At 42.4% G+C, this 24784-nt stretch overlaps 2 protein-coding genes across 5 annotated transcripts in view; both read right to left on the bottom strand.

Annotated features, from left to right (window-relative positions):
• Positions 1-16846, bottom strand: part of HIPK3 (homeodomain interacting protein kinase 3) — a 94024-nt gene extending 77178 nt beyond the window's left edge. The window contains exon 1 of one of the 4 annotated variants that reach the window (XM_037999529.2): positions 16294-16846. The gene's annotated coding sequence lies outside the window, so the exon portion shown is untranslated. Of the gene's footprint in view, positions 1-15493; positions 16008-16293 lie in introns of those variants that run through there. The other 3 variants (XM_037999532.2, XM_037999530.2, XM_037999533.2) reach the window with 3 other exon arrangements.
• On the bottom strand, positions 565-998 carry LOC119624472 (cytochrome c oxidase subunit 7C, mitochondrial-like). Its single transcript, XM_037999535.2, has one exon. The coding sequence runs from the start codon at positions 873-875 to the stop codon at positions 684-686; it is 192 nt and encodes a 63-aa protein (XP_037855463.1). The 5' UTR covers positions 876-998; the 3' UTR covers positions 565-683.
• Positions 16847-24784: the final 7938 nt, after the last annotated feature.

Consider the following 24784-nt stretch of genomic DNA (forward strand, 5'->3'; position numbering starts at 1 on the left):
GATTCAAAGCTCTAAATGAACATTTAGAGAACCAAAGGTCAGGTTCCATAAAACTTTTCGAAAGTATGGTCTACTTTAAACAACCTTAAGATTCTAATCACTACATTCACACCTGAAAGAGAACTATCACTCCACAGTAATGTAAATCACACAAGAATTAAAGTTCTAAAAACCAATGTAGTGAGAACAGTGGCTACCAACTCCTCTGCCAGACACATAACAGTTTTTCTATTGTAAAAGCTGAAAAGTTAAATATTTACAACTGCATAAGCTTGAGTATAGTACTTTCAGTTATTTACAGCTGCATAAGCTTGAGTATAGTACTTTCAGTTTTTTGGTTTTTTTGTTTGTTTGTTTGTTTTGGATTTGTATTTCCCTTTTATTGCATAAATTACCAACAAAATCCTGACCTGGGAATCAAAAATTTAATAATATAACCTCAGTTTAACACCATTAAATAAGCTAAATCTCAGAGTAATACTGGAATGTTACCCAAATTAATAAAGTAGGCAAATGGCCAAGTATTACATTCCCTATTTCAAAAAAGAGGAATTAAGCATTCATGTCATAAGTTTATTGACAAACATATCTAGCATGCCATGAGTTAGAGTTTGATCCATTTCCAGAGGCTGTATCTCTTAAAATGCTCTTCATATCTGGTAAATGGACGAACTGAAACATCCTTATTGTTTAAGCAGTTGGTATCTTACTATAAGGAAGGGTGCAGCAAATGCAGATCCAAAGTACAAACACATCTTAACTAGTAACGCCCACTTGTTTTCCACTGAAAATGGCAAATTCTTCCCAGGGCCCTCCTCATAGTGGCTCCTACAGACCACAGAGGTTGTGAACCTCCGGATGCTGTGGCCCAACATAGCGCTGCTGGAAGCTCTGCGAAAGGCGCAGAGACCGAGGACGGATGAAATGGCGGCACCTCACCAAGACCTTGTTTTCACGACCTTGTTCCCCCGTGCTCAAGGCCAGTTTTTTTTTTTTTTTGAGACGGAGTCTCGCTCTGTCACCCAGGCTGGAGTGCAGTGGCCGGATCTCAGCTCACTGCAAGCTCCGCCTTCCGGGTTCACGCCATTCTCCTGCCTCAGCCTCCCGAGTAGCTGGGACTACAGGCGCCCGCCACTTCGCCCGACTAATTTTTTTTTTTTGTATTTTTAGTACAGATGGGGTTTCATCATGTTAGCCAGGATGGTCTCTATCTCCTAACCCCGTGATCTGCCCTCCTGGGCCTCCCAGAATGCTGAGATTACAGGCGTGAGCCACCGCGCCCAGCCCAAAACCTTTCTAATGTAGAAATAATATTTTTAATTTTCAAAGTTTAACTGTCACTTATATCTTGTCAACTGAGGATGGCCCTTTACAATGGCTTCAGGAAACTCTCTGGTATCAAGTCGGAAACAATAGGGAGGCCTAGGAGGGAGGATCATTTGAACCCAAGAGTTTAAGATCATCCTGGGCAAGATGGCAAGACCCCATCTCTATCAAAAAAAAAAAAAAAAAAAAAAATTAGCCAGGCACGGTGACACACACCTATAGTCCCAGCTACTTGAGAGGATGCCTTGAGCCCAGGAGTTTGAGGTTGCTTGAGCTATGATAATGCCTGCCACTGCACTCCAGCCTGGGTGACAAAGCAAGACTCATCTCGACAGGGGACAGGAGGGGATGGGAGGGGAGGAAGAGAGAAAGAGGGAAGGAGGAAGGGAAGGAAGGGAAGGAAGGAGAGAAGGAGGGAAGGAAGGTGGGAGGGAGAGATGGAGGAAGGAGGAAGGGTGGGTGGAAGGAGGGAGGGAGGGAAGACCAAGATCGCACCACTGCACTCCAGCCTCAGCAACAGAATGAGACTCCATCAAAAACAAAAAAGAAAAAGGAAAAGGAAAAGGGAAAGGAAAGGAAAGGAAAAAGAAAAGGAAAAAGGAAAGGAGAAAGATCTCTCTCATTCTTATGACAAATTTGAGGAAGGGGATACAGCAGAAATTTGCAACAGGTCTCCTTAGGAAAGCCACAAAAACTAAAGAACAACAATGTAATTTACAAAAATCTAAAAAAGGAAAGAAAACAAGCAGCTTCTCAAGACAGTACCCACAAAGAAACGACACTGAATTTCTTTTTTTTCGGAGATGGAGTCTCGCTGTCACCCAGGCTGGAGTGTAGTGGTGTGATCTCGGCTCATTGCAACCTCCACCACCCATGTTCAAGCGATTCTCCTGCCTCAGCCTCCTGAGTAGCTGGGATTACAGGCACCTGCCACCACACCTGGCTAATCTGAATTTTTAGTAGAGACCGGGTTTCACCATGTTGGCCAGGCAGGTGTCGAACTCCTGATCTCAAGTGATCCACCTGCCTCGGCCTCCCAAAGTGCTGGGATTACAGGCGTAAGCCACTGCACCCAGCCACGACATTGAATTCTTAAAAATCTATTAGAACTGCTTCTATCTGGCCCTGAATACATCTAATCATTAACTTTAAGTGACACATTGTTGGGTTGCTTATAAGCTGTGCATTAAAACCACAAATTTAGATAGACTTAGCAAGGCTACATATTTCTTTCTTTCTTCTACTGAAAGTGTCATAGAAAAACAGATTTTTCTTTGTTTTATATTAGTGTAAAAAGTCATACTATCAATGCAGATACTAAAAACCATACATATCAGAACTATAATGATAAAAATAGCTTTTTTCTTCATATTTATCTGGCCGAAGAGATTTTTTTAAATACACCATCAATGTATAAAAAAGAAAGATATTAAGAAAGTTCAAATTTAAGTTGCATATGTAACTAACAGCTAACACACCTTAAGTTTAAAATTAAGTAGCCAATGATCCCATAAATAAAAATGTGCTTCCTCATTAGACTGAAAATGGCTGCAAAGTAGTTACAGTTTACTGATTAGAAATCTATTCTCGAATAGTAACTAAAATTGACTTTTTAAAATTTATTTCTTTATTGTGAGACAGGGTCTTGCTCTGTTGCCCAGGCTGGAATGCAGTGGCACAATCATTCCTCACTGCATCCTAGACCGCCAGGGCTCAAGTGAACCTTTCACTTCAACCTCCCTGGTAGCTGTGATGACAAGCACATGCCACCACACCCGGTTAATTTTTTGTACTTTTTTGTAGAGATAGGGTCTCACCATGGCTGGTCTCAAACTCCTGGGCTCAAGCATCAAGCAATCTGCCCACCTTGGCCTCCCGAAGTGTTGAGATTACAGTTGTGAGTCACCACACTCAGCCACCAATTTTTAGGCATTTGCACAAGAAACTAGATAGAATCTCAGATATGAAAATAATGATTGCATATTCACTATACATGACGAAATATGCCAAAACAGTTATTTTATATCATTATTTATCATATTAACACTTAGAATGCTATTTACTCATAGAACCTTGCGAATTGAGTAAAAATTACCACTAAGGCAGTTTCATTTACCTGGAATCACACTGCTAGAATTGGTATACTAGACGAATATAAAACTTAAAAGTATTTTGCCATAAAATCATGAAAAGATACATCATTCACATTAACAAGAGGCTAAATTTCAGTATAGCAATCATTTTGAAATTATTCCATTACTATAAAATTACAAAGTATTCAGGGAAAAGAACCTAATTCCTTCAAGTCATTTATATGTTTTATCGTATGCTTAAAATTAAAATACATGATAACTTGATATAACAATGTTTTCTCTTATTCTTTTTATCACATTTTGTATTCTTTTTTTAATTAGAGACAGGGTTTCACCATGTTGCCCAGGCTGGTCTAGCACTCCTGCGCTCAAGTGATCCACCAACCTCGGCCTCCTAAAGTGCTGGGATTTTAGGCATGAGCCACCACACCCAGACTCTTATCAACTATTATTATTTTAAATAGCAGCATAATGTTCTATCCTATGTGCATATCATAATTTGCTGCACATTTTTTCCAATTTTTTTCACTGTTCATATAAAATTGTAATTAGCATTTTCATACAGTTGTTATACATTCTTTCTTTTTAATACCTTATTTTTACTGTAATTTTTCATACAGTCTCAATTTTCTTAGCCAGGCGTGGTGGCAGGCACCTGTAATCCCAGCTACTTGGGAGGCTGAGGCAGGAGAATTGCTTGAACCCAGGAGGCAGAGGTTGCAGTAAGCCGAGATCGCGCCATTGCACTCCAGCCTGGGTGACAGAGAGAGACTCCATCTCAAAAAATAAATAAATAAATAAATGTTTTAAACATAAACAAAAGGCAGGCCAGGTATGGTGGCTCACGCCTGTAATCCCAGCACTTCAGGAGGATGAGGCAGGTGGATCACCTGAGGTCAGGAGTTCGAGACCAGCCTGGCTAACATGGTGAAACCCCGTTTCTACTAAAATACAAAAAACTAGCAGTCCTCGTGGCACGCACCTGTAATCCCAACTACTCGGGAAGCTGAGGCAGATGAATCGCTTGAACCCGAAAGGCAGAGGTCGCAATGAGCCAAGATCATGCCACTGCACTCCAGCTTGAGCAACAAAAGCAAAACTCCGTCTCAAAAGAAAAAAAAAATACACATATATATATACACACACATATATATGTATACACACACACACACACACACAAAAGGCAATAGAAATGAGGATGCTAGATAGGGAGTCTAGGCAAAGGATTTAGAAACAAGATAATCCTGAGGTATTTGTAGGGGAAAATATGGAGATGAAAAGGAGGTTCAAAATATGGGCTGAAAGCTAAGAACTGAGTAGGGGACACTATAAACACAATCCGAAGGAATACATAAACTATAAATAAAAGAAAACAACAGGGGAGCTTAGTAGGAGCAATTTCATTAAAGTGGCATGGACAAAACTATACTGCCAAAGGCTATGAAGTGAACAGAAATCCAAGTAGAGGTCAGAGAACACATTAAAGAAGGTCAGAAGAAACAGAAAAAGAAACAGAGGACCCTAGACTTGAAGAGGTACAATTAAAAGATGGCTGCTTAAGATCTCAGATACTTGGGCATATTAAAAGGCTGAAGGAAAAAGAGCCAATGTTGTACACAATAAATATATATAATGTTACCTGTCAAAAAAAAAAAAGCAGGAAAAAAAGAGAATTTTAAGTTTTTGGACAAGCTCCACATGTTGAAAAACACAATTCTGGATGAAGCCCACATAGAAAATAGGGAGTAATCTCGGAGGCATTAAGAGATGTATCTTTCCTTGAGAGAGGAGTGAAATCCCAAAGTGTGTACTATTGGAGTTAAGTCCAGAGGTAAAGGGTTGGAAATCTGGGAGAAGGTCATACCTACTGACCTTTATACAGGAAAGAGACTCATCTGTTAGAAGTAAAAAAAGAGGCAGGAGTAAAGGAGAGTTTTGAGAAGCTAAGTTTGTCAATGACACGTTCACAACTGCTTGGTCAGGTACCTGCCAAGCTACGCAATAAAGAGGCTATACTTTGATTAAGGTATGTAAGTTGAGTATCATACGTCTGTATTTGACTCCTTTTATAATAATAACGTTTGTTTTCCAACGTCTATTATACACTTTAGGGAACATAAAAACGGATAGAACATAGTCCCTAAACTTGAGGAACAGTTCAGATACTATTTCATATTTTTAAATGAAAGTATAACATTCCCAAAAATGTTACATATTAACTTCTAATAGGTTAAGAAATGAGGTTTTTCATTTCCTTGCAATAGAATTAATGCAAAACCATTTCAAGCTAGAGAGACCTTCAGATGTGAGATACTTTAAGGAGATTTCAGATTTTGAGATACTTAAGGAGAAATTACAGAGTGATCACTACAAATAGTTTCAGAAATGCCACACTAGGCTGAGAAGGCAACTCATAAGGCAAATACTCCTAAAAATTTTCCATTCGAGGCTATTGGCAATTAATTATGTTATCATACCAAACACTTTTGCATACAAGATTCTTTTTTTTAATTTTTTTTTTTTTTTTTTTTGGCGACAGACTCTTACTCTGTTGTCTAAGGTGTCATGCAGTGGTGCAATTCTAGCTCACTGCAGCGTCTAACTCCTAGGTTCAAATGATCTTTCCATCTCAGCCTCCTGAATGGCTAGGACTACAGGTATGCACCTCACTCAGGTAACTGCATTTTTTATAGAGATGAAGCCTCACTATATACCCCAGGCTGGTCTTAAACTCCTGGTTTCAAGCAATCCTCCAACTTCAGCCTCCTAAAGTGCTAGGATTACAGGCTTACGCCACTACACCCGGCCCAGAATTCGATTTTAAATACACGTGTATATCAAAATGTTGCCAAATTGTTGAATTTCATTAAGAATACTGTTTTTTGTTTGTTTTCGAGATGGAGTTTCACTCATCGCCCAAGCTGGAATGCAGTGACACCATCTTGGCTCACTGCAACCTCCACCTCCTGGGTTCAAGCGATTCTCCTGCCTCAGGCTCCCGAGCAGCTGATATTACAGGCGCCCACCACCACACTCGGCTAATTTCTGTATTTTTAGTAGAGATTGGGTTTCACCATGTTGGTCCCGCTGGTCTCGAACTCCTGACCTCAGGTGATCTGCCCGGCTCGGCCTCCCAAACTGCGGGGATTAAAGGCGTGAGCCACCATGCTTGGCCAAGAATACTGTATTATATACAATTATACTAGGAGCAAAACAATAAAATACTTGCCATTTTCACAACTCTGCTTTTAAGGACTCCAAGTTAAATACACTTTTAACTTACATAAATGAAATACAAAAATAATATTCCTTTTGTGTAGTGGTTTCAAATAAGTTACAGCTAGCAGGTTCAACATTCTTAAAAATATCTTGTAATGTGGGCCGGGCTCGGTGGCTCATGCCTGTAATCCCAGCACTTTGGTAGGCCGAGGCGGGCGGATCACCTGAGGTCAGGAGTTTGAGACCAGACTGACCAACATGGTGAAACCCCGTCTCCACTAAAAATACAAAAATTAGCCAGGCGTGCTGGCAGTTGCCTGTCATCTTAGCTATTCAGGAGGCTGAGGCAGGAGAACCGCTTGTACCCAGGAGGCAGAGGTTGCAGTGAGCTGAGGTCGCGCCACTGCACTCCAGCCTGGGGACAGATCAAGACTCTGTCTCAAGAAAAGAAAAGAAAAAAAAAAAAAAACTTGAAATGTTTTCACCTTTTGTTTACTTTCCACAGGTTGGCATAGGAATGAGGTTTAAAGGGCTCTGCATTCTAAATTTAGGAGAACGGAAATATTGCCAGAAAAGGCAAGCCTAATAGAATTCCCTCAGGCAATGTGAAAACTGTACAGGTCCAGAAGAAAAAATCATGAGAAAACAAGAGAACTGTATTATTAGCCACATCTGAGAAATATGACCTTCTCTTTATTTAAATTAACATACAGTTGATCTCTATAAGATACTTCGACTATAAATCTGGTTAGCCTAATGAAAACACTTGTCACAAGATAAAACTGGTAATTTTTTTTTCAATCAGGACTTGGCAAAGTTTAAAAAAAAATGAATAAAGTTAAAAATTTGGGTTTTTGGGTTTTTTTGTTTTTTGTTTTTTTGAGATAAGGTCTCACTCTGTCTCCAGGGGCTAGAGTGCAGTGGCGCAACTGTGGTTTACTTACTGCAGCATCAACCTCCCTGGGCTCAAGCAACCCTCCCACCTCAGCCTCTCCAATAGCTAGGACTACAAGCATGCACCACCATGCCTGAATACTTTTTGTATTTTCTTCGTTTTTCGGTAGGAAAAGGTTTCTGCATGTTGCACAAGCTGGTCTCAGACTCCTGGCTTCAAGGGATCCACCCGCTTCAGCCTCCCAGAGTGCTGGGATTACAGGAGTGTTCATAATTTTCAATGACTTATTTTGGTTTTACTCATTGCAAGAGCAGCAGTGAATAACACACAACTTTAACATGAATGCTACTATTTTAATATCATTTAAATATTTCATATTTAATAAAATAAACAGACTAAGAAGTTTGAATGTGCTATCGTTAAATCATTTTTCTTAAGCAGTGTTTTTCTAACTTAGGTGCACATATACAAATATAAAAGAAAACTTACAGTATTCAGCTAATTTCACTTATCATACACTTGTTCAAAGCTGGGACCACGTGTTAGTCCCAGCAGTGAAGGAAGCTTCACTGCACAGTACTTTGCACTTAGTGGACATTCAAATATGTACTAGATAAAATAGGTTTGTTTTGTTTCTTTTTTTTGTTTTTTATGTTTTATTTTTTGAGATGGAGTCTCGCTCTGTCGCCCAGGCTGGAGTGCAGTGGCGTGATCTCGGCTCACTGCAAGCTCCGCCTCCTGGGTTCACACCATTCTCCTGCCTCAGCCTCCTGAGTAGCTGGAACTACAGGTGCCCGCCACCACACCCAGCTAATGTTTTTTGTATTTTTAGTAGAGACGGGGTTTCACCGTGTTAGCCAGGATGGTCTCAATCTCCTGACCTTGTGATCCGCCCACCTTGGCCTCCCAAAGTGCTGGGATTACAGGTGGGAGCCAGGGTGCCCAGCCCATTATTGTTTTTTTTTTTTTTTTGAGAGAATGTCTCGCTCCATCACTCAAGCTGAATTGCAGTGGTACGATCTCAGCTCACTGCAGCCTCAACCTCCTGGGCTCAAGTTATCTCCCACTTCAGCCTCCCCAGTAGCTGGGACTACAGGTGCACACCACCATGCCCAGCTAGTTTTTGTATTTTTTGTAGATGCAGGATTTCACCACGTTACCCAGTCTGGTCTTGAACTCCTATGCTCAAGCGATCCACCTACCACAGCCTCCCAAAGTGCTGGGATTACAGGCATGAGCCACCGTGCCTGGCTGATAAGATAGTTTTCATACAAATATTTTATCATTATCTGTCATAATAAAATTTCTAGCTTTTTTGTGGCGACAGTCTGTGATTTTGTGCTACAAAAAATATTTAAAGCACACTAAACAGTGATTACAAATCCACTATTTTTGAACCCAATATTATTCTTACCTAACTTTAAAATACAAAACTACAACCAATATACTGCAGAGACATTTTACTGTCTCCACTGAAACTGTCTTATTAGAAGTTGGCCCAAAACATTTTTATTTGGTTTTGAGAATATAGCACAGCATCATAGCTATAGGTCATATAACAGCATAACCTGTAATTTTCATTGTGATTTTATGTCACTATACCCTATTTAAACTCAATAAAAAATTGTAATAAGTTACATACATAGAGCCTTCAGAAGTATTCATTTAAGTCATACGTTGGAAGAAATGTCTAGAAAGTCAGGTTCAGTTGTCAGTGTTATCACTCTAATCTATCTTATTAACTATTTAAAACTGTAGCACTATATATCTAAAGTCGTATAGTTTACCAAACCTACCAGACTCTCTGTATTATTAAAGAGATAACACATAGTTGAAATATACTTTTAAAAAGTTGAAACAGACTTTAAAAGTTGGCACTTTTAGGCCTTTATATGCCACTTTATAGGGTAGGAAATATTTAATAAGCAAAAAGTTATTTCCTACAAATGTTTCCAAGTTCACTATTTTGTTTTTAAAAACTCTAAAATATTTTGTATACTTATAAATAATATACAACCAAGTAGGGGGAAGTTAAAGAATTTGAAATAAACATTTTTTTTTTAGCAAATCAAATACTTTCTAAAATTTCCACAGTAAAATAACTGTCTAGCCAAATACAGCCAAGTTTTTATTTTCTAGCAAACTTAAAACAATTTTCTTGGTAATCAGCATTAAATCAAATATAATTTATAAAAGCTACAAAATTTTTAGGGTGGGGAGATGGCCTCAAACTCTATTGATTTCAATGCCTACCAAATCTAAACTGTTTTTTTCAAACTAGATTAGAAATAGAAAAATTTCTGATCTTGGAACGTGCTTGATCTTGGCGGCTAAGCAGGGTCAGACCTCATCAGTACTTGGATGGGAAAAGGTGTTCCAGCATAAACAATTACGCAAAATAAAAAGAAATTATATCTGACCAGCCTTGGCAATCCTTTACTTTCATCATGATCAAGAATTATATGAAGGAATCAGTCTTTCACAACTTAGATCTTTAGCTAAAGAAAGAAGTACAGCTCAAATGAGCAAATACCACATTTTCCTTTATTATGCTTCTCTAAATAGCCACTTTTCTTTAAGTGTGACCTTTTTGTTTAAAAACAAAAAAAGACAAGATTCGCAGCAAAGAAAATGCAAGGTGAAAGTGTACCTGGAAATCTGGTCTTTAAAAGAGATATTTATCTCAGAAAAGGTGAAAAGGACTGTGTTACAGACATAGGTATCAGAAGTCTGAGTTTTAATTCATACATGATGTATCTGAGTTTTATTTTTTATTATCTCCAGAAACTAAAAAGATATATCCTATAACTCAAACTCATTTTAACAGCAATGTTCTATAGTCTTCGCACTTGCAGCTTCAGATTAGTCCTGGAACATAAGACTTTTTTTTTTTTAATTGTAGAAAAAGCTTATCTTCCCCAAACTCCACCTTAAGGAAAAGTATCTCAGATTGAAGAAACAAAAGGCAGAAAGAGGAAGGGGTTGGGGGAGGGATTTTAAAAACTGAGGTCAAGGATGATAAACAGAGATGCTATTATTTCACAAGACTGATCACTTAGCAGGTCACTGACTTAATCTTTCCTTCAAGCTATTACAATTTTTCACTAAGTGAACTCTGGTCTCCAGCAACTTGGACATTTAAAATCATAGCAGCCAGGCCCGGTGGCTTACTGTAATCCCAGCACTTTGGGAGGCCAAGGTGGGCAGATCACTTGAGGCCAGGACTTTGAGACCAGCCTGGACAACATGGCAAATTCCCGTCTCTACTAAAAATACAAAAATTAGCCGGGTGTGGTGGCAGGCACCTGTAATCCCAGCTACTCAGGAGGCTGAGAAAGGAGAATCACTTGAACCTGGAGGCGGAGGCTGCAGTGAGCTACCACTGCACTCCAGCCTGGGTGACAGAGCGAGGCCTTATCTCAGAAATAAATTAATTAATTAATTAAAGCCGATTTCAGTCTCCCAAATTCAATTAAACCAAGCTCTTCCCCCTTCTACTGTCCAGTCTCCCCTATCTCACCTGCCTCACCACCCACTGTCCCACTCAGTCTCCTACAGAATGGAAAAGGTCTCATTATTTTAGAAAATTAGAGAAACTGGGCCTGGCACGGTGACTCACGTCTGTGATCCCAGCACTTTGGGAGGCCAAGTCAGGAGGATCGCTTGGGCCCAGGAATTCAAGACCAGCCTGAGCAACAAAGCATAACCCCATCTCTACGAAAAATTAAAACTTCCAGGTCTCAGTAAGACCATGTTAGAAAGAAAGAAAAAGAAATGAAAAAATGAGCGCACATGGTGGCAGTACCTCCTGTAGTCTCAGCTATTTGGAGACTGAGGCAGAAGGATCTCCTGAGCGCAGGAGGTTGAGGCTGCAGTGAGCTATGATCATACCACTATACTCCAGCCTGGACCATGGAGCAAAACCCTGTCTGTAGAAGAAAAAATAAATACAAAAATAGAAAAAATAAATATAAAAAGAGAAAAGATTAAATATAAAAATTACAGAAATTAGTTTAAAGTAACAAAATACATGTAAGGTCAAAAATATGGTCCTCAGTTTGCTCCCTTTCTTTCTGTTGAAAAAAGCCTTCGCAAGTACTAACTCGGCATTAACTGCCAAATATAAAAGACAAAGTAAATCTGCTTAATAACTTAACTGTCTCCAAACCACAAATGCTGTCCTAAAAATACAATACATATTGACAATACTCATCTAGTTGTTTTAATTTCCACACAGTAAGAACAGAGGCTCTAGGTCCCTGGTATAACAGTGGTGTCTCAGAATCCAGACAATATGCTGCCTTTGTTTAGTAACATATGTTCCAAGTATCAACTGAGGAGAACAGCCTGATCTGCTAAAAAGCTCAAGGTTTCATTTGACAAACTTATAAATGTGTTACATACATCCTACAAATATCTATTCTATCTTGGTCCTACAAGTGACTAATATTCAAAACAAAAGCTCAAAGCTACAGAAGCAGCACACTAAGTTGTTCTTCCTCCAAACCACTCTTAACTACATACCAAGCCAACCAAAAGAAGTGAACTATTCTTCCTTAAGTAGGCCACATAAGTACTGACTATCCTAAAAGCCTCCACTGACTCAGTACTTCTCTAAACATATATTCTTAATATAAGTTGCCTAAGTATTAGGCAAGATACATATTTTTAAGCAGTTGGATCCGGAACCAGTTAGGACATTTAAAATAATTCCTTTAGACACAAACAGACACTCTTCAAAAGACATATGTGTGGCCAAACAAGCATATGAAAAAAAGTTTATCACTGATCATTAGAGAAATGCAAATCAAAACCATGAGATACCATCTCACACCAGTCAGAATGGCTATTACTAAAAAGTCAAAAAATAACAGATGCTGATGAGGTTGCAGAAGGGAAGGCTTATACACTGTTGGTGGGAATGTAAATTAGTTCAGCCACTGTGGAAAGTAGTGTGGTGACTCCTCAAAGAACTAAAAACAAAACTACCACTGGACCCAGCAATCCCATTACTGGGTATATATCCAAAGAAATATGTATTGTTTTATCATACAGACACATGCATGCATATGTTCATTGTAGCACTATTCACAACAGCAAAGACATGGAATCAACCTAAATGTTCATCAATGGAAGATTGGATTTTTTAAAAATATGCTGCATATGTACCATGGAATACTACGTAGCCATAAAAAAAGAATGTCATGTCCTTTGCAGGAACATGGATGGGGCTGGAGGCCATTATCTTTAATAAATAATGCAGGAACAGAAAACCAAATACCAGACGTTCTCACTTACAAGTGGAAGCTAAATGATGAGAACACATGGACACAAAGAGGGGAACAACAGACACTGGGACCTACCAGACGGTGGAGGATGGGAGGAGGGAGAAGAGCAGAAAAACTATTGAGTACTAGGCTTAGTCCCTGAGTGACAAAATAATCTGTATATCAAACACATGACACAAGTTTATCTATATAACAAACCTGCACATGTACCCCTGAACCTGAAAGTTTAAAAAGAAAAATATATATATAAAAAATCCCTTTAGACTTACACTGGTATCATACACAAAAGATTCCCCATGACAAAGCTCTCGACAAGTTAAAAAAGAGAAATACTACATCCCAGTGAAAGGCTGGGGGGCGGGGGTGGGGGGGGGTGGGGGGTGGGGGCGGAATACCTTTTAAAAAATAAACACACTGATAGAGTCCTCCATTTTAACAAAGTTTTAGTAGTTTGTCTTCAGAAGTAACTTCCAAGTTAAACACACCACATTGGAAGTCTCAACTTTGGACGTTAGAAAACCAGGACAGCTACAACACGAATATTTATTTTGGCAGCGATAAATCAAGTTATTCTGTGTCCTCTAAGAGTTAAGAGGCAGGAATAACAACTTCTTGAAGCATTTTTAAATATGGAGAATTTCCATAGAATATCTTTGAATCTAAATATTACCATGACATCTTTTCATCTCCAAACTTAAATGTGAGGTTGCAATGGGAACTACATTTTTATGCCTTTGAATTAACCACCAATAGTGCAATTCTAATTTACCTCAACATCATACTTGGTAAACTGTTGCTACGAAAATAACACTTAATAAGTTAACTCTCTTACCTGGTAAAATAAAGTTAACTTCAAAAGTTACCAAGATAAGTCATACTAACCTTCAAATAAAAAATAACATGCAAACAACCATTCCATGAAATAGATGTGAATCAGGTCTGAAAAATAATATTGCAGCATTCTGAAATTTACATTTTCCCTTTCCTCCTTTCCATATGCTTTCGGGTTCATGCATCAAATGTTAAAAACAAAAGCTCAATCAAAAAATTAATTTGATAGCTGCTGCTTTTTTAAGTTGCAGGGGGTGCAGGGAGGCTCTCCATATCTTGCATTAAACATAAAAACCTATGTGCCCATGCCACACTTGCAACAGCAACCTACCTCTGTAATTTACACCCTATTTTATGGTATCCAAAAAGTTAAGAGTATGATCTACAGCTTCTTTTCAAGCGTATGTACAAAAAGAAGTATCTCATATAAACCATCCATTTTAATGTGACTCTAAAACCCCATGCCCAAAAGCCAATGACATTGGTTTATAAGCAAGGTAATGACTAGTTCAATGGAAAATATATTTTGACAATAAACTAAGTAAGGCTGGCTTACCATGTTATGATCTGCTTGCCTAATATGTATGTTTAGCTACTGTAGTCAGCAAGGCCCAAATATAAAGTTGAAACATTTAATGGCCAGTTCTGTTCTAGATTTCAAACTCATCTTACTTTTTTACAACAGTTTTAATCTAAGGTTCTCCACAAATACTTTTTTCTTAGAAAAGAGATCCCCTTGGGTGGGGGGGAGACTTAAGGAACAAATTTTTCCAAAAAAACGACAAGCCCAAACATCACAAATATTTCAACACATCTCTGCCTTAACACAAATTTTAAATACGTAAATTTCAAAAAAGAAAAATAAACCTCAAACAGGTTAAGCATTATATTTCATAAATAAGAGTCCTCTGCACTTTATGAATGCAGCCATAAATACACCAAGAAATATTTCATTGACTTAAAACTAAATAACTGTATCTGGCTGGTAAAACTGCAGTTACTGATAAGTGTCACGAAAGCATAAGATAATCAATAAAACTATGAAAACTTTTTTTAAAAAAAGTCAGTCATATTTTGTTTACTTAAAATACTAAGCTTAATCATGACCTATCTAAACCTTATCATTGCTCATTGTATAAAATTAGCACTGCACTTGCAAACATAAGCAGAATCTAGACTTATCAAACATATGGTGAGACTTCACCAGCTTCTGAAAAATTAAATAAGAATATAGGATTAAAATGTCTTAGTTGGGTAAACAGTAACCACCGTTACGGCTCAAGACTTTTCATCAAAAAATCTGATCAGAAAGGAAACCTCTTTAAAAATTTTAAAGAGCCCAGCAACCAAAACTTTGAAATTAACTGAAATGGTTTGAATATAAGTACTCCCACTTCAGAAGCTACAGCTAAAAGCAAATACCTAAAACAGCAAAAAGGGAAAAAGCGTCAGCAGATCTCCAAACTACTAGAAAGTACGCAAAAGCACACGCGCAGACTGGTTTGCCAGCTAACTTTTCCGGCCCTGTACCAGACAGACATCAAAATAAAGTTGACAATAGAACCAACTATGAGCTTTCCCTCTAAACTGGACGATAAACTGAAATTTTTTGCTGTTGCTAATAGAAGCCCCTTATTATAATTAGAAGCAGCCAACTGACAGGTGGAAAAACAAATTCCCTAACAGGGCAGTAAGAGGTTGTGAAAACACGGTTCAAAGGCCTGAACGTGTTACGACTACTCTGTAACAAGTCCAGGGTAATTTACGCATACACTCTTCAGCGCAATTCCTCAAGCAGAGATGAGACTGGGGAACAACAGGATTCCCCGAGAGCCACATACCATTTTACAACAGCCGTCTCCCCCCGAACAGAGAAACAGACATTCTCCTCCAAACTCTTTCCGCCAGTTCTCCTAGTGCGGCGAAGGGAAGCGAGCGGCCGCCACCGTAACGAGAGAAGCCGGCAACAGCCCCGCCGCGCGGCCGCCACGCCTTCCTCCCGCCGCCGCTGGGGACGCGGACCCGCGGATCACATTTCTCCACCCCAACAATCACACGCACGCACGTCCCCAGAGTTGACACCCTGCAAACCCGCCGCTCCGCGACGCTGGGGACGGGGCCACAAAGCCGGGGACGGGGCCATGGGCTGGGGTGCTCAAGCTGCGTGCGTGCGCGTGTTTGCGTTTGTTCCCCTTAATGAAAAGAAAGAGATCTCCGCAGTTACGGCCTCGGACTGCCGAGGGGGAAGAGGCTTCCCGTGGGACTAAACAAAACTTCGGTTGCTGGGAAGAGCCGTTGCGCAACATTGGCAGGGGGAGGGGGAGGCCCAGGCCCCCGAGCCCCGGCCAGGCGCGGCTTCCCGGAGGCTGCGGCCCCCGCGTCCGGCGGCCCAGGGCCTGGCGTGGCGCCGGCTTCGAGGGAGCGGCCCATACCGGGCCACACCGCGGGGGCTAGGGCGGAAACTGGGAGCACGAGAGCACCGGGGATGCGGATGGGGCACGGGACGCGCAACGAGTGCAGGCCGCTCCGGAGGGGTCGGGCCAGACCCGGGTCAGGCTTGGGGTTCGCTGGCCGTGGAGCCCGCGGACGGAGCCGATCCCCACACCCCGGGGTGGCGGCGCCCCTCGCTCGACTCCCTTACCTTCCTAGAGGCCTGCGCTCTCTCCTCTTCGGGCGGCCGCAGCCCTGAGCATGTCCGGGGTGGGGCGCAGAGCCGTGCCGGGGACTGGGAGCCAGGCGCTTCAGCAGGCGGCACCACCCAGCCCGGGCTCAGCCCCTCTCCGCGGCCGCTGCCATCTTGTCCTGGCGGCTGAGAGGAAACGGCGAAACACCCTCCCGCGACCGCTGCCGCTGCTGCTGCTACTGCTGCTGCTGCTGCTGCTGCTGCTCTGGCTGCTAAGCGCCGGGCCTGTCTCCCTCATCTTCCTTCCCGGGGATTTGGGGTGGGGACGGCTTAGCTAGGGCGAGGGGTAGTGAGAGGCCGGTTGGCCTCCGGCTGCTGGGGCCTACGGGCGACGCAGGGTGCGGGGCCCACGGCGGTTGGGGCCCATTCCTGACGCCCCGGCCGGGAGCGGAGAAGGAAGACAGGCGGGAGTGGCGGCGACGACTGGGCCCGCGGCTTGATCTCCTCAGGTCGCCGAGATGCCGGCAGTCGTCACTGAGGCAGCTGCTACCAGCCGCCCCAGCCTCGGGCCCCTCCTCCGCGCCCGCCGGCCTCGGCCACCGCCTCCGCAGCGCCACCGCCCGCCCGGCAGCGCTGCGCGCCCAGCCCGGGCGGCTCCGCTGCGCTCTGGTCGCGGCTCCTCCGTGAAGCCCCTCCCCGGGGTCCGCCCGCCAGTCCGCAGCCGCGCCCTTGTCTCCGGGAGTCCGCCTGGCAGCCCGTGCGGCCCCGACCCGGAGTCCCACAAGCCAAGCCTCCCGCGAAAGAAGCATCCATCAGCCCCGCGCTGCTATTCTGAACCTCACTCCATGCCGCCTCCGCCAGAAATACACATTTTAAAAAAGATCCCAATACCCGAAGAAAGGATTAAGATGCGGAAGCAGGATTTTATAGGCCTTTCGAGATCCCGGAACCGTAATTAAGGATCTGTTTCTCGGCATTTGGTCGTTAAGGGTCCAAAAATACGGAAAGGGGAAATGCTCAGCCAAATGAACTACCTCAATCTAAAATAGATTCTGCCCGCTCCCCTATCCCAAAGAGTGAAGACAATTGTAAAGCCAGGTTAAAAGACGGGGGAAAGGTTCTCTTGGAAATTTTTCAAGAGCATCTCTACTGTCCAAAACCCCGTAATTGTGAAGTTCGCCCACCTCCACATTGGTGATTCTCCATTAAATTAGTCGGTTTAACCCCCAAAGACCAGTTTCCTTCCTCCTGGAGATTAGGAAATCAACAGAATGGCCTGTTTCAACTCACATAATCGTGGAACCATAGAATTTTAGGAATGAAAGAACCTTTGCGATCCTTGGTCCCAACTCTTACACCCAGGAGTTCCAAGAAGTTTAGGTGACATGACCAAGGTTATACAGCAAAGCCCTGTCTCCCACCCGCTCTTTCCTCCTTACTTTTCCCTAGGAAACAAATGGCTTTCTAATACCTCACATTCAGAGGTGATTTTCTTTAATACCGGTTTCCTCAGGTTCCCTTTGTTCTGAATCAATGTCTAACCTTTTGGGAAACAAACACCTTTCGGGAATGGAAGTGTCCTTTTTTTGTTTCCTTCATAATCTTAACTAGGAAGATTGAATTTACCACAGATGTATTTATTCCCAGACATTTTCTATTGCAGTAACTGGGGCAGGGCAAAGGGAGTGGCAAATTGCTGCATATATAATAATAAACATTTAATCTCTGCTGCTCTTCAAACCGGAAGATGAGTATTTTGGAGAATGCCTTTAAGAGACAAAGGAGGCCGGGCGCGGTGGCTCACACTTGTAATCCCAGCACTTTGGGAGGCTGAGGCGGGTGGATCACCTGTGGTCGGTCAGGAGTTCAAGACCAGCCTGGCCAACATAGTGAAACCTGGTCTCTACTAAAAATGCAAAAATTAGCTGGGCGTGGTGGTGGGCGCCTGTAATCCCAGCTACTCGGGAGGCTGAGGTAAGAGAATCCCTTGAATCGCTTGAGCCACTCCAACCTGGGCGACAGAGACTCTGTCTCAAAAAATAAAATAAAAGAGAAAGGATAGTATGCCCTGAGACCACTGGAAATAACACTTTCGAATGACAGTTGTTTTCAAGTTACGGAGGATAACCAGCTGAAAAGTCTTCCAATATAGAAGAACAAAACAATGGCTGCCTTTCAGAGAGCAGCCTATGAACCATTCCTTTTCACTTAGTATTTCGTTACTTTTTATTTTTCTTAAGAACAGTAGTCAAAAGAACCAAATAGGATAAAATCATTACTCAAAGGAGAAAGTTACAATCGTAGATAAATCTTTCAGGAGGAACAGGAAAACTATTCCACTAGAATTTCAAATTTCAGAATTTTTGCAGACATTTAAGGAAGCCATCTCTAATGGAGGGCTTTCATTCCCTGTATTTGCTACATCTATGAAGAGGTGGAAATGAGGGACAAGGATTTATTTTCCTTTCTATCGCCTGAAATGAGGGACAAGGGTTTATTTTCCTTTCTATCGCCTGTACGTTGCTACTCACTACACTATACATTCCAGGAGGGGATTCACTCTTTTTTTTTTTTTTTTTTTTTTGAGATGGAGTCTCACTCTGTTGCCAGGCTGGATCGCAGTGGCACAATCTCGGCTCACTGCAACCTTTCTGGGTTCAAGCGATTCTCCTGCCTCAGCCTCCCGAATTGCTGGGACAGCAGGCACATGCCACCACACCCAGCTAATTTTTGTACTTTTAGCAGGGACGGGGTTTCACCATGTTGGCCAGGATGGTCTCGATCCCTTGACCTCGTGATCGATCCGCCTCGGCCTCTCAAAGTGCTGGGATTACAGGCGTGAGCCACTGTGCCCGGTCTCATCTTTTTTTTTAACCATTACATCGCAAGTGCCCAATACAGTACCTGACTTGTAGTAAGACATTAGTAAATGTTGCAAAATAAGTAAATGATTAATTCCAGCCCCCCTTCACTTTATACCTATTGTCTCCTAACCTAATTTCTTTACCTCTAATTTCTTCCCCCTCACATCTTTCTCTTTTTGAGACAGAGTCTCGCTCTGTCACCCAGGCTGGAGTGCAGTGGCACGATATCAGCTCAGTGCAACCTCTGCCTCCCAGGATCAGGCGATTCTCCTGCCTCAGCCTCCCAAGTAGCCTGTGCCACCACGCCCAGCCAATTTTTTTGTATTTTTGGTAGAGGTGGGGTTTCACCATGTTAGCCAGGATGGTCTCGATCTCCTGACCCGACAGAATCTAACTTTGTTGCCCAGGCTGGAGTGCAGTGGTGTGATCTCTACTCACCGCAGCTTCAACTCCCTGGGCTCAAGGAATCCATCCACCTCAGCATCCCACCTAGCTGGGACTACAGGCACACACCACCACAACCAGCTAATTTTTTTTTTTTATTTTTAGTGTAGAGATGTGGTTTCATTATGTTGGCCAGGCTGGTCTGGAACTCCTGGCCTCAAGTGATCCACCCACCTCAGCCTCCCAAAAGTGCTGAGATTACAGGTGTGAGCCACCGCGCCGGGCCCTCAAATCTATTCTGAATACAAACATCTAGATAATTTCTCAAAGCCCCTGATGTAGCTATTTTATAAAGTTTGAGGGTTTTTTGTTTTTTGGTTTTTTTAGGGAAAATTTGTCATAGTGCTAAGATCTCTCAAAAATGCCAGCTAGGGGGAGGGCATGGTAGCTCACACCTGTAATCCCAAAACTTTGGGAAGCTGAGGTCGGGGGATCGCTCGAGCCCAGGAGTTCCAGGCTGCAGTGAGCTGTGATTTTGCGACCGCACTGCAGCCTGGGTGACAGAGGAAGATCTTGCCTCTACAAACTAAACAAGAAGATACTAAAAAAAACCTTAATCTTTTCATTCAAAAAAATTACTTAAGGGCCAGGCCTGGTGGCTCACACCTGTAATTATATCACTGAGCAAGACCTAGCCTCTTAAAAAAACCCTCTCTCTCTCCAAAAAAATACAAAAACTAGCCTGGCCTGGTGGTGCACGCCTGTAGTCCCAGCTGCTCGGGAGGCTGAGGTGGGCCCTGAGGCTGCAGTGAGCTGTGATCACACCACTGCACTCCAGCCTGGGTGACAGAGTAAGACCCTGTCTATAAATAAATAAATAAATAAATAAATAAATAAATAAATAAATAAAATCCTTCACAGAACTTGCTCACAAGGAACTCAATCAACTTTTTGTCTCCTTACTCCAATCACTCTCTAGAGCTCCATAGGTGCCAGGATCACCTTCTGCCTGAAACATTCCTCAAGTATAGCCATCTAACTTTCTTTCCTGTCCTTACTCAAATATTGCCTTCATGGCGAAGCCTCCTCTTCACTGATGACCACCTATATTTACACTCCCTGTCTTTATCTTTCTCCTTAGGGCTTGCCATCATCTTAGATACTATGGTATATACTTTCTGTTCCCTTGTCCCTCAAGGTAAGCTTTCAGAGGGCAAGAATTTTTGTCTGTTTTCTTGATGCTTTGATCCCCAGAGCCTAGAACAGGGCCTGGCATGTAAAGGGAACTCAAATATTTGTAAAGTGAAAAAATAAATTTTCTGTGGAATCAGTAAGAAGCCCTCCACAAACTCACACTGCGAGAAGTCACAATTGTTTGAGATGACCCAGCCATGAAATCCAAGCCCTTTCCCTCAGCTATTCCTCCCACCTCTGCCTCCAAAAATGACTCTGCCCAGCCCAGGCGTGGTGGCTCATGCCTGTAATCACAGCTACTCGGGAGGCTGAGGCATGAGAATAGCATGAACCTGGCCGGTAGAGGTTGCAGTGAGCCGAGATCACACCACTGCACTCCAGCCTGGGTGACAGAATGAAACTCTGCCTAAAAAAAATTAAAAATAAAAATAAATTACTCTTCCCAAAGAAGGCCAGTCCTCCTCACACTCACCTTGTGTTCTTCACTGCCATTGCTCCTCGTTAAACCACATATAGGTGTTCCTATGAAGAAACGGCCCTCCGCAGGCTCCGCAAATGATGCCGATGCTTCTGTCCAAAGCCATGCAGTTTCAAGAAAAAGCTGGGAACTTTTTCAGAGCCTGAGTCGCCAACCCACACTCCCCTTCCTCAGGGAAGTTGGTTGTTGTTTTGTTTTTGTTTTTTTTCTCCAGTCCTTGGGTATCCTTTCTTACCATTAGACCTTGGGAGAATAGGAGGCACCCTGTCAACCAAAAAGATACTAGTAACCCCTAGTTACTAGTATCAAGGAGGAGATGTTCACCAAGAGGACTTCTGTCTCCTCCCTCCTAGGAGATCCTGGCTTGCTTGCTTTCTCTTTTTTTTTTTTTTTTTTTTTTTGTTTGCTCTTGTTGCCCAGGTTGGAATGCAATAGCTCAATCTTGGCTCACCAAAACCTCCACCTCCCGGGTTCAAGCAGTTCTCCTGCCTCAGCCTCCCGAGTAGCTGGGATTACAGGTGTGTGCTAACACACCCGGTTAATTTATGCATTTTTAGTAGAGATAGGTTTCACCATGTTGGTCAGGAACTCCTGACCTCAGGTGATCCACCCACCCCCAGCCTCCCTAAGTGCTGGGATTACAGGCGTGAGCCACCACGCCCGGCTATCCTAGCTTTGTTATGCAAATAATCTGTCTTCTTCCTGGAGATCAGCTTTGTATACCTGAGCCTCAGGAAGGAGCAACTGGAATGGAAAAAAAAAGAAAAAAGAATCCATTCAGGAGTGTGCCACTTTGCATAACCAAAAAGCTCACTCATGTAACTCTTTGCAGCCCGAAGATTTGCTTCTCCTTCTTAAAAAAAAAAAAAGAAGAAAGAAACTGTTTCCACTAAATTGTACGATAACACATATTTTTAGAACTCCGCAATCTCATCTTCCTCTGAGAGTTAGGTACTACAGTCAGCGCAAGGCAAAAATCTCACATAGTAAAATTCATCCTTGAAAATTACCTAAATTACCCTTAAAGCATAATATACGTTGTTTTGTATATACAGCCTGGACACAATATGTCTATATTAATGATATGTTACTTACAGTTAGTCATAAATTAAATTTTTACTTTTCATCTCTTGGAGCCCTTCAGAAATTTTATGAAGATTATAATAACTGGTTAGCTTTTTCAGTTTCTTTTTTTTTTTTTTTTGGCAGGATCTTGCTCCATCGCCCAGGCAGGAGTGCAGTGGCACAATCACAGCTCACTGCAGCCTCGACTTTCCAGGCTCAAGTGATTCTTCTGCCTCAGCCTCCCGAACAGCTGGGACTACAGGCATGTGCCACCACACCTGACAAATTTTTGTATATTTTGTAGAGACGGGGTTTCTCCATGTTGCCCAGGCTAATCATCTTCTTTATATACAGTATAGTAATCACCCTCTTTGTCCAAGTTTTGCTAGAGCCCTCAATAAATCATTCAATTTCTTCCTCCAGGATAATGAATACACTAGCATGCCACCCCATCTGACACCCAAACAATCTCTCTGTGATTGGGGAATCATTAAAGTCCTTGGCACGTTATTTCCATAGGTTTTGTCAAAATGCACCTTTCAGGTTTGATTGAATCATTGCCCACGTACTTCAACTACTTGAGTGGAAAGTCCCGCCAGCGCTCACACCATTTACGTTGTTCTTTCTCTCCAGAGCTGCTACATTTAGTTCTCAGAAGTCAAATGAACTTATGATGCAATGTAACGAACTAGCGTTGGTTTTATATTTTTAAAAATGTAACTAAGGTAATGCAAAACAAACTAAGGTAATGCAAAACAAAGCAAGTAAGCCTTCAGTCTTGTTTTCATCTCAACATTTCCCTGCTCACAAACCTTAGGACTATTGTTTTACCTACTGAAAATGTCCCTGTGTTTTAGTTTGGCTGTTGAGGCATATTACAGTTGGATCCCATAAATTTAACGTTTTAACGATTTTTCCTATACTCCATATGATCCCACCAAAGTGTTCTTTTCCCTTTCCCCAACTCTAACCCTTATTTCTCCATGCCCAGTAGCCATTCTTCAAAGTTACATGTTTACCCTTCCAAAAAGCTTTGATTGAACATCCAATTCTTGTGTGTGTGTGTGTGTGTGTGTGTGTGTGTGTGTGTGTGTATGTGTGTGTCAGCATTTCACTCTTGTCGCCCAGGCTGGAGTGCAGTGGCACCATCTCTGCTCACTGCAACCTCCAGCTCCCGGGTTCAAGTGATTCTCCTGCCTCTGCCTCCTGAGTAGCTGGGCTTACAGGCACGAGCCACCACACCCAACTAATTTTTTTATTTTTTAGTAGAGATGGGGTTTCACCATGTTGGCCAGGCTGGTCTTGAACTCCTGACCTCAGGTGATCTACCCACCTCGGCCTCCCAAAGTGCTGGAATTACAGGAGTGAGCCACCACGCCCTGCCTGAACATCCAATTCTTAAGTGATATTCATTCACCTCACAAATATTGTTTAGTTCCTGCTGTATACCAGGCACTGTTCTAAATTATTTTATTAAATAACACAAGGATAACTATTGTGGCTCAACAGTAATTGAGCCACTGTGGCTCACCTATAATCCCAGCACTTTGGGAGGCTGAGACAGGAGGATCCCTTGAGGCCAGGAGTTTGAGACCAGCCTGGCCAACATGGCGATACCCTGTCTCTGCTAAAAATACAAAAATTAGCCAAGTGTGGTAATGCCAGCTACTTAGGAGGCTGAGGCAGGAGAATCGCTTGAACCCAGGAGGCAGAGGTTGCAGTGGGCTAAATTGGTGCCACTGCACTCCAGCCTGGGTGACAGAGTGAGACTCTGTCTCTAAATAAATAAATAAATGATACAGAGATATTAACATTAACACAGAGAGCTTAAGAACCTTCTCCATGCTGGACATGGTGGCTCACACCTGTAATTCCATCACCTTAGGAGGCTGAGGCGGGAGGATCTCTTGATTCCAGGAGTTTTTGACCAGCCTAGGGAACATGGCAAAACCCAGTCTATGCAAAAAATACAAAAATTAGGCTGGGCTTGGTGGCTGATGCCTGTCATCCCAGCACTTTGGGAGGCTGGGCAGATCACTTGAGGTCAGGAGTTCCAAACCAGCCTGGCCAACATGGTGAAACTCCAACTCTACTAAAAATACAAAAATTATCTGGGCGTGGTGTGATACACCTGTAATCCTAGCTACTTGGGAGGCTAAGGCATGAGAATCGCTTGAACCTGGGAGGTGGAGTTAGCAGTAAGTAGAGATCGCGCCACTGTACTCCAGTTTAGACAACAGAGCGAGAACCTATCTCAGGAAAAAAAAAAAAAATATATATATATATATATATAAGCTGAGCAAGGTGGCACATGCCTGTAGTCCCAGCTACTGGGGAGGCTGAGGCAGGAGGACCGCTGGAGCCCAGGAGACGGATGTTGCCATGAGCCAAATTTGCACCATTGCACTCCAGCCTGGGTGATCAAGTGAGGCTTTGTCTCAAATAAATAAAAAAATGGTAACTATTACTATTTTCATTTTACCAGTGAAGGAATTGAAGTACAGAGACCCTGTCTAATTAAAAA

Source organism: Chlorocebus sabaeus, chromosome 1, assembly GCF_047675955.1.
Source record: "Chlorocebus sabaeus isolate Y175 chromosome 1, mChlSab1.0.hap1, whole genome shotgun sequence".
Lineage (NCBI taxonomy): Eukaryota > Metazoa > Chordata > Mammalia > Primates > Cercopithecidae > Chlorocebus > Chlorocebus sabaeus.

Excerpts from the sequence above, each read along its gene's own strand:
- LOC119624472 (XM_037999535.2), bottom strand. The coding sequence starts at position 875 with ATGTTGGGCCACAGCATCCGGAGGTTCACAACCTCTGTGGTCTGTAGG.